Source organism: Cetorhinus maximus, chromosome X (genome assembly GCF_964194155.1).
Source record: "Cetorhinus maximus chromosome X, sCetMax3.hap1.1, whole genome shotgun sequence".
Lineage (NCBI taxonomy): Eukaryota > Metazoa > Chordata > Chondrichthyes > Lamniformes > Cetorhinidae > Cetorhinus > Cetorhinus maximus.
In genome coordinates this window covers 10,333,939-10,344,557 of record NC_135917.1, presented here as the reverse complement: position 1 = coordinate 10,344,557, position 10,619 = coordinate 10,333,939, and the positions used below count along the sequence as shown (strand labels likewise).

The following is a 10,619-nucleotide window of genomic DNA, read 5'->3' as shown; positions in this document are numbered from 1 at the left end:
ATAAAATCTGGAATTGAAAGCGAGTCTCAATCACGGCGACTGTGAAATGATCAGATTGGTGAACAATCTCCTTTCGAGGGAAATCTGCTTCCTTACCTGGTCTAGCTGACAGACCTACAGCAGTGCGGTTCACTCTTAATCCTGAAATAACCTGGCAAGCCATACAGTTATACCAAACTGCAACAAAACAGTCAAAAAGTAAAGCTGGACAGATCAACTTAGGCACTGGACCTGCACCAAGAAGGCAGCTCACCTCCAGAACAAGGGCAATTAGGGATGGGCAATAAACGCTACCCGAGCCAGTGATGCTCACATCCCACGAAAGAATAAAATCACATCTCAGCAAACACTTCACAGCCAATGAAGTGCTTTGGAAGTGTAGTCGCTGCTGTAATGTAGGAAACACAGCGACCAATTTGCGCACAGCAAGATCCCACAAACAGCAACGATTTCAATTTATGTTAGTTGGAATAAATGCTGCTTTTTTTAATGTGATGTTAGCCAAGGGATCAATATTGACCCAATAGTCCCATGGGGATCTTTTACTTCCACCTGAGGGGGCAGAAAGGTTTAACGTCTCATCTGAAAGGTGACACCCCCGCAGTCCTGCGCTGAGAAGTGTCACCATGGCAATGTGGTGTCTCAGATGGGGCTTTGAGGCCGTGGTCTGATTCAGATGAGAATACTGCCCTCAATGGAAAGTTTTAATTGAAAAATTAAAATCCAAATTTAGGGTGGGCACTTGTGCCATGTGTTGGAAACAAGACAGGGAAACTAAGCAGAGAGCTGGCATAATATTATTCGCCTGAATACTGCTGCTGGACACTTCAGGCTCCACTGTGGTGCTAAGATGTGAAGAGTGAGCATTGTGTGCAGTGCTTATGTGACGCCGGGCCAATTGAAGTGACTCTGTATAGGACTCTGTCCTTCCGGGAACAGCTGAACAAAACAGCAGCAAAGATCAAAACCACAAACAACCTACTAACCTGGATCTACGTGGGGCGCTGCTGCCACAACACTCAGACCTCAGCACTTGCCCTATCATACTCACAGTGGAGTACTGTGCACCTGTCTGCCAAAGGTCATCACGCACATATCTTGTTGACATTCAACCGAATGCAACAATGCGCATCATAACTGGAACCCTCTTCTCAATACCCCTCCCCTGGCTCCCTGTCCTTGCAAACATCACAGAATCACCCAGTGCAGAAGAGGCCCTTCAGCCCATCGAGTCTGCACCGACACGTGAGAAACACCTGACCTACCTACCTAATCCCATTTACCAGCACTTGGCCCATAGCCTTAAATGTTATGACGTGCCAAGTGCTCATCCAGGTACTTTTTAAAGGATGTGAGGCAACCCGCCTCCACCACACTCCCAGGCAGCGCATTCCAGACCATCACCACCCTCTGGGTAAAAAAAGCTTTTCCTCACATCCCCCCTAAACGTTCTGCCCCTCATCTTGAACTTGTGTCCCCTCGTGACTGACCCTTCAACTAAGGGGAACAGCTGCTCCCTATCCTATACATCTCGATCAGGCCGCCCCTCAGTCTTCTCTGCTCCAAAGAAAACAACCCAAGTCTATCCAACCTCTCTTCATAACTTAAATGTTTCATCCCAGGCAACATCCTGGTGAATCTCCTCTGCACCCCCTCCAGTGCAATCACATCCTTCCTATAATGTGGCAACCAGAACTGCACACAGTGCTCCAGCTGTGGCCTCACCAAGGTTCTATACAACTCCAACATGACCTCCCTACTTTTGTAATCTATGCCTCGATTGATAAAGGCAAGTGTCCCAAATGCCTTTTTCACCACCCCACTAACATGCCCCTCCGCCTTCAGAGATCTATGGACACACACACCAAGGTCCCTTTGTTCCTCAGAACTTCCTAGTGTCATGCCGTTCATTGAATACTTCTTTGCCAAATTACTCCTTCCAAAGTGTATCACCTCACACTTTTCAGGGTTAAATTCCATCTGCCACTTATCTGCCCATTTGACCATCCCGTCTATATCTTCCTGTAGCCCAAGACACTCAACCTCACTGTTAACCACCTGGCCAATCTTTGTGTCATCCGCAAACTTACTAATCCTATCCCCCACATAGTCATCTATGTTGTTTATATAAATGACAAATAATAGGGGACCCAGCACAGATCCCTGTGGTACGCCACTGGACACTGGCTTCCAGTCACTAAAGCATCATTCTATCATCACCCTCTGCCTCCTACAACTAAGCCAATTTTGAATCCACCTTATCAAATTACCCTGTATCCCTTGTGCCTTTGCCTTCTTTATAAGTCTCCCATGTGGGACCTTGTCAAAGGCTTTGCTGAAATCCATATAAACTACATCAACTGCACTACCCTCATCCACACACCTGGTCACCTCCTCAAAAAATTCAATCAAATTTGTTAGGCATGACCTCCCTCTGACAAAGCCATGCTGACTATCCCTGATCAAACTTTGCCTCTCCAAGTGGAGATAGATACTCTCCTTCAGAACTTTCTCCAATAGTTTCCCTACCACTGACGTGAGACTCACTGGCCTGTAGTTCCCTGGCTTATCTCTACAACCTTTCTTAAATAGCGGAGCCACATTAGCTGTTCTCCAGTCCTCTGGCACCTCCCCCATGGCCAGGGAGGAATTAAAAATTTGGGTCAGAGCCCCTGCGATCTCCTACCTTGCCTTCCTCAGCAGTCTGGGACACAAATCATCCAGACCTGGAGATTTGTCCACTTTTAAGCCTGCCAACACCTCCAATACCTTGTCACTCCCTATATCAATTTGCTTAAGAACCTCACAGTCTCTCTCCCCGAGTTCGATACCTTCATCCTCATTCTCTTGGGTGAAGACAGATGTGAAGTATTCGTTCAACACTCTACCGATGTCCTCTGGCTCCACCCATAGATTGCCCCTTTGGTCCCTTATGGGCCCTACTCTTTCTCTGGTTATCCTCTTCCCATTGATATACTTATAGAATGTCTTAGGATTTTTACCAGCCAGAGCTTTCTCATATCCCCTCTTTGCTCTCCTAATTGCTTTCTTAAGCTCCACCCTGCACTTTCTGTACTCCACTAATGCCTCTGCTGATTTGCTCCCCTTGTACCTGCTAAAAGCCTCTTTTCCTTCTCATCGTATCCCGAATATCTCTGGTCATCCATGGTTCTCTGGGCTTGTTGCTCCTTCCTATCACCCTAGAGGGAACATGTTGAGCCCGTACCCTCCCCATTTCCTTTATGAAATCTGTAGATTTCCCCACAAGTAGCTGTTCCCAGTCTACCTTGGCCAGATCCTGCCTTATTTTACTAAAATCCGCTCTCCCCCAATCCAAAACATCTTTTTGCAACACCGCACATCCGCTAACTGACAAAAACCCACAAGCTGGTTAAGGTGAGGCTGTACTTCACTTACCATGATGACCTTCCACCTCAGCGCCCTATACAGATCCCCCTTCCTGAGCAAGATCTACCAGCAGGCACCCTCTGGATCAAGGAATGGGAAACACGGGAAGTCACTAACAAGTTCCTTGTGACTTTGTCGAATGGGAGGTTTTGAGCTACCAAGGTGACAGTGGTCCTTACTAAACATGTTCAGGCCAGGCTAGGGCCCCTGAGCAGCCAACCTCCACCGCTGGGGTCTCAGTACAAACCCTTTGAGCACATGTGGAGAGACACAAGCAATGCTGCACATGACTAAGGAGTGTCCCCTCTACACACTAAGTGGTGGACTGATCACAAACTCAGTAAATGCAGAGGCTATCACTTGCGTTCAGTAAATAAAACAATGCAAGAGAGTAGCAAATAAAGATGTAACAATGTATTGAGTAATCCCATTTCTGTTCACTTTAGAAACACACAAGGCACAAAGACATCTTTATTTCTGATGGAAGGTCATCGACCTGAAACGTTAACTCGGTTTCTGTCTCTACAGGTGCTGGCTGACCTGAGTGTGTCCAGTTCTCTTTCTAACTCGCGACGTTGGGACAAGCTTTTGCCTTGCTCTGACTCCCAAATCAAACCACAGCCCGCCTGCTACCAACAACCTTCGCTTGGTAACAGCCGCGGCAGCGTAAGGGTTACAATATATCTATGAAAAAAAAGGTCAACGCCAAAGGCACCTCCCCTCCAGAGGGCTGGTTATTTGTAATTGCATCAGAGGAGAGAGGGCGGAGTGATCCCTTTTGTAGATTTCATTCTGTGAGACGGTTTCTGTATCTGGTTAATTTCAACCCACCTCTGGTCAATTTCACCCACGCTGCATCTCAGGCGATGGCAAGCTGCAGGAATGGCTAAAACCTACCAGCTCTATATGGTCTTGCTGTTCCTGAACATCAGCACCGGGGCCGGTAAGTCCTCTGGGGAGTTCACCTGCTGTGAGGAGCGGGGAGGACGCCCGGTTCTTGTTTCTCTTTGGGGGGGGGGAAAAAATGATCTTTAAGCGTCTGAAACGTTTAATTCACATCTCGAACCTCGCAACATGGCGCCTAGAATTGGATACAATGTTGTCACAAGGGTCTGATTGTCTCCACTGCTAGTCTCTAGTGATCTAAACCTAAATAAGAGAAAGCTGCCTGGATTTGCAGGCTTTTTTTTCTACCGCCAGCCACCCGCACGTCGGGATCATTTGTTGATCGGTTTCGCTCTCTTTTGTTTACATCTTGTCAATTTCGCTTCTGTTTCTTTATGTATGTTTCACCGCCCCGGTTTCGCCTTGATTGTTGTGCGTTTCCAGTATTGATGGCGCTTTTGGGGGGGACTTGACTTTAATGATTTGTCTCCCCCCCCCAACCTTACACACAAACAAAAGCGACAGGTATTTGAACGAGTGGCTTTGTCCGGGTTTAGATGAAGCTGTTCATCGAAGTCCCCAATCGCAATGAACGTCCTGTGAAAAGCCCCCTTTTTTTTCCTTTCCCTCCCCCAACCAGTTCTGTGGAAATCTGCACCCAAGCTGGACTTTCCCAGGACGGTCATTGACAGAGAGAGAGAGAAAAACGAAGTTGCCAATTTTTCATCAATTCTGAATTTAATGAGCTTAGGTGGTGCCTGGCGGACTTAAATCAGAAGCGAGGCTTCCAGTAAATACACGGCTATATTAATCTTCTTGTACCCTCCCTCCTCTCTCTGTGTGGATGATCCTGAATTCGGAATGTGTGTCCTGGTCTGACCCGAGATATTTAACTGTGTACGAGGGTGGGTGGAAATAGTTGGGCTCCGATTTTTTTTTAAACTTCCTCATGTCTGTCTCCCTTACTGTGGTTAAAGGTGCCTGTGGCCCTTTGCCCACTCTGTTGTTGTTGTTGTTGTTTCTGAGCTTGGGCGCTGAGTGTTTGGGTACAGGAGCAGCAGAGCTGGGTCTGATTTGAGGGCCACACTCGTGTGTGCGTTCCCAGCAGGCAAGGGAGGTCATATTGAAGAGCAGCCAAGGCCAGGGCTGGCTGCTGCTGGATTTTTGGAATATAAGAGGTCTTGCCCGAGACCAGGAATGTTGAGGTCCGTTGTACCATCCCAGCTGAAACAAGTAACACTGCACATCACACACACTACACATCACACATACACTGCACATTATACACACACACATACACTGCACATTATACACACACACACACACTGCACATCGCACATCACACACACACACACACACATCACACACACACTGCACATCACACACACACACACACACACACTGCACATCACACACACACACACACACACACACACAAACACACACTGCACATCACACACACACAAACACACACTGCACATCACACACACACAAACACACACTGCACATCACACACACACAAACACACTGCACATCACACACACACACAAACTGCACATTGCACATCACACACACACACACACACACACAAAAGCATACGCAAGCACACGCACAAGCACACACGCACACACGCACACAAACACACACACGCACACACACACACACGCACACACATGCACACAAACACACACGCACACAAACACACACACTGCACATTGCACATCACAGACACAAACACACACACTGCACATCACACACTGCACATCACACGCACACAAACACACGCGCACACAAACACACACAAACACACTGCACATTGCACATCACGCACACACAAACACACACACTGCACATTGCACATCACACACACACTGCATTAGCTCCTGGCAGAAAACCAGATGGTGCTGACACTTGATTGTGCTGATGGTGACCTACTTAATATTGATTGCTACAGTAGTCTTTTGGACCAATTTGGCGGCCGGTGGGTGAGCGGGAATATTGAGAGAAAGAAAGTGTTTAAAATCCAGACTTTGGGCCTGTAATTCAAGACTCGTTCAAGCCCAGGAGTTCAGACTTGACATAGTCATTCCACAATTGTGGCTTTTCAGTAGTTGGAAACTCCTCATTTTCACCGCCCCCCCCTCCCCCTGCCAACCCCCGCTTCTGGAATTCCCCTTGATGTGCCAGTTCCAGTTTAGCTGTAAGTGAGTACCTGAGAGTTCCTCTTTGCCCGATCTCTCTCACCTGATGCCATTTCCAGAGCCCATTGTGAGTGGTGTCTTGTGTGTTTGTGGCTCCTTTGTATGAAGGCAATTAATACGGAAGGCTTGCAGTTATGAAGATCCTTTTTCAGCTCTTTGAATCATAAGTACATCACAATAAGTCAAAAGGGCACTATCAGTGTCAGAAACGGTGGAATAGAAATGAAAGAACTTGCATTTATATAGCGCCTTTTAGAATAGTAAACATCCCATGATGCTTCAAAGGAGCATTGTCAGCCAAAATTTGACACCGAGCCAAAGAGGGAGAGATTAGGACAGGTGACCAAGAGCTAGGTCAAAGAGGAAAGTTTAAGCAGAGGCTTAACTGAGCTGGAGAGGCTTACAAATGGAATTCCACAGCTTGGGGCCAGGAGCTGAAGGCACAGCCGCCAGTGGTAGAGAGAAAGAAATTGAGGAAGTGCAAGCAGCTGGAACTGGAGGACCACAGGGATCTCGGAGGGTTGGGAGGCCTGGAGGAGGTGACGGAGGGTGAGCCGGGGTGGGGGTGACGGGGGTGGGGGTGACGGAGGTGGGGGTGGTGGGCCGGGGAATTACTAATGTGTAGGCACTGCAGAGATCTGCTTCCTGTCCAGGAGCTGGCAATATTATCAGGTCTGTGAACTTGGCTCTGTTTTCTCTTTCCTGCTTTATTTTTAAAGGAGTGTGCTGCTATCTTCCTCATCCCATCACTTATCTTTTGCTTTTATTCTTCCCCTCTCAGCTCCCTGCTGAACACTAAGGCATGCTGAGCAATGGCCCTCTGATACCAGTGCTGTAACTCTTGACTTGTAGAATCTTGCAGCACCGAGGCCATTCGGCCCATTGTGCCTATGCCAGCTCTGAAAGAGGTATCTAGTTAATCCCATTGCCCCAGCTCCTCCCCCTTGGCCCTGCAGATTTATCCTTTCCAAGTATAAATCTGATGCCCTTTTGAAAATTACTATTGAATCTGCTTCACCTACCCTTTCAGGCAGTGCATCTCAGATCATTATTTTGTGTGAATAAAATCCTCCTCCACTCCCTCCTGGCTCTTTTCTGTTAAATAACCTGGGATTGCTATACCACAGGAGAAATGCCACTTACCTTAATATGCTTTACTATTATTACTCTTAACTCATCCCCTTAATTTTTTTGCCATTGTTGTCACTGCCATTGACTGGTGCATCTTCCCTTGTGTGCTGTGCTATTTCGAAACGAAGCCCAAGGTTGGAAGGATGCAATAATGTTCTGCCGGATGTTTTTGAGCAGTTCAAGTAGACATTGTGTAAACGCTTGGTCGGTGTGCCATTATTCTTTGCTGAAATCCTAGTGTCACCTAAGTGACAAGATTGTGTGTTATCTGATTGCTGAGGTAACCGAGCCCTGCAATGACTTATACTGTGGGATTCTGTCTGAATGATTGATGCGTTTGGTTGAAAATTTCCCTCTGCTGTTTAACAGGAGGCTCTAACCCCCCCTTTTTAAAAAAATTTTAAACCAGTTGATGTCTCCTTAAAATGGGAATGGGGTAGGTAAAAAATAGCAAATAACCTCCCCTTCGTAAGACTTTTTAATCATAGATTTGCACAGTGTAAGGGGGAAAAAAACCTTGCATTTCTATAGCGCCTTTCAATACTTCAGGGCCTCCCAAACTGCTTTACAGCCAATAAATTGCTTTTTGGAGTAAATGCAGCCAATTTGCACACAGCAAGCTCCCACAAACAGCAATGTGGTAATGACCAGATGGTCTGGTTTTTCACTGATGTTGATTTGATTAGATATCAATAAGCATGTCAGGAATAAATCCCTTTGCTCTCATGTGAATAGTACCATGAGATCTTCTTGTGTCCACCTGAGAGGGTCTGGGATTAATATCGTATCTGAAAGATGGCACCTCTGGCAGTGCAGCACTTGGGAGTGTCAGCCTCGATTTATTTTTCATGTGCAGACCTTTGGAGGGGTGGGGGGGTGGTTGAACTGACAACCTTCTGATTCAGAAGTGAGCGTGCTCCCCATTGTGCCACAGCTAACAGGGAGAAGTGAATAGGTGATGGTGGACAAGCCCTTTGTCATTAAGACCTAACTCTGCACGTTCACTGCCCTGCGACAGGGCCCTGCCTGGTTTTAATTTTGAACGATTAGGAATCATCAAACATAAACATGCATGAGATGGGAAACTCTCGGGTGTCTACGAGAAATGGATCGTGTCAGGAGATTCCTGATCTCTCAGTTCATTGAAGCAAAAGAGCCCAGTGTTCTATTGTGACCTATAGGCCCATCCAGCTCCCAGGTAGGGTAAGCTGATCCCAGCTGGTGCTGACAGTCGTCAGAGTTCTTCCTGGTGGCCTGACGCTAGTGAGGAGGGAAATCAGCCAGGATCTTCAATAAAAATAGATTTGAATTTATACAGTATCTTTCAATGACATCCCAGAGTGCTTTACATCCAATGAAGTGTAGTCACTGCAGTAATGTAGGAAATGTGGCAGCCAATATGCGCACAGCAAACTCCCATGAAGAGCAAGTGATAATGACCAGATAATCTGTTTTGGTGATGTTGATTGAGGGATAAACTTGGCCAGGATGCTGGGGAGAACTCCCCTGCTCTTTTCTATGGGTTGTTTTACATCCACCTGAGAGGTCTAATGTCTCGTCTGAAAGACAGCACTGCCCTGGAGCGGTCAGCCTGGATTTTTGTGCTCAGGACTCTGGAGTGGGACCTGAACGCAAAGTGTTCTCTGTCTTTGACACAACTGAGTCATAGCTGACAAACTGGAGGTGTTGAGGAGATGGGGAACCAGTGGAGGTCAGCAAGGGTATAGGTGGTGGATGAGGTGTGGGCAGTACAGATTAATGCCGTGTCCAATGACTGATGATTACTGTATGTAAATTCAGTTGGATTTGGACATTCTGATTCAGCTGAAATCTGATGGAAATGTCATTTGAAGCTTTCTGTTTAAGGTAATTCGATGCGTTGGGTATAAAACCAACCAAGGGCATTGAGTCTCGTTTGCCTGCATGCGTGTCAGCCTTGAAACTGCTCTTTGGTGCTGACCCGCTAATGGGAAAAGCACACGGCAACTGGATAGCAATGTGATCCCCTGATCCAACACAGTGCACAATGTGATAGCCTGTGGTTGGACTCAGCACTCCCAGTCATCGAACTTCCTTCGTTATGCGCAATGATATTTTCATTATCGTATTTGCATTCTCGTCTAGAATGACTTCTTTTGAAGTGTCATAATTCTGTGGGATAATGACACTTCCCTGCAACCCGTTCCTAAAGATGCTGAATCACGCTGGATGTGATTCTGTAGGCACTTGGCTCTCTTTTCCGAGCAGGAGAATTGTAATCCCATAACAATGTTGGGCTATGGATTTGCAGGAATAACTGGCTGAACCCAGTACTTGCAGCGAACTGGTACACTGATCTCAGCTGTGGCTCAATGGGCAAGCACTCTTGCCCGCTGAGGGTTGTGCTGCACTGTTGGAGGTGCTGTCTTTGCTGGCCTTGTCGGGCCCCTCAGGTGGATGTACAAGCTGCTATTGTGAAGAAGAGCAGGGGAGTTCTCCCCAGCGCAAAAGCAAAACCCTGGGTCCAGTTGTGGGGGTGGGGGGCTGGGGTGGTTTGGCCCCACCCTCACTGCAGGCGAGATCAGCACAAACTGACTTCCCTGCCTCCGATCTTCAGTAAGAAAAGGAACCAGAAACAGGCTTAGTGGCCCTTCAAGCCTGTTCCCCAATGCCTCAAGTGATGAACTACTGCCCACTGCTGAACCGACTGAACTACCAACGCCCTCAATTCCTGCTTTGTAAAGTTTACTGCTTTGCGATGGGGTGGGGTCAGGGAAGCAATTTCACATTTTGTTGAGCAATGGCACTTGGGCAATGTACATGTTTTTTTTAAGAATCATGTTAGCTGCTCAAAACTTAGGATCAGGAACAGCTGGTTTGTGTGGTTAGGCCATGACAATGCTGGCTAACGGGTCTGGCGTGTGTGGTATGAAAGTGCTTTTTATCTTCCTGCACTTTAGGGAGTGGTGTTCTGTAGAATTACATAGAATTTACAGCACAAGAACAGGCCATTCA

At 47.1% G+C, this 10,619-nt stretch overlaps 1 protein-coding gene across 2 annotated transcripts in view; it reads left to right on the top strand.

Annotated features, from left to right (window-relative positions):
- The first annotated feature begins 4,170 nt into the window (after nt 1–4,170).
- The window catches only part of LOC144672664 (activin receptor type-1B-like), a 62,131-nt gene continuing 55,682 nt past the window's right edge, over nt 4,171–10,619 (top strand). For both annotated transcript variants that reach the window (XM_078534542.1, XM_078534540.1), the window contains exon 1: nt 4,171–4,351. In XM_078534542.1, coding sequence (XP_078390668.1) covers nt 4,291–4,351 — 61 coding nt within the window. In that variant the 5' untranslated portion in view covers nt 4,171–4,290. The remainder of the gene's footprint in view (nt 4,352–10,619) is intronic.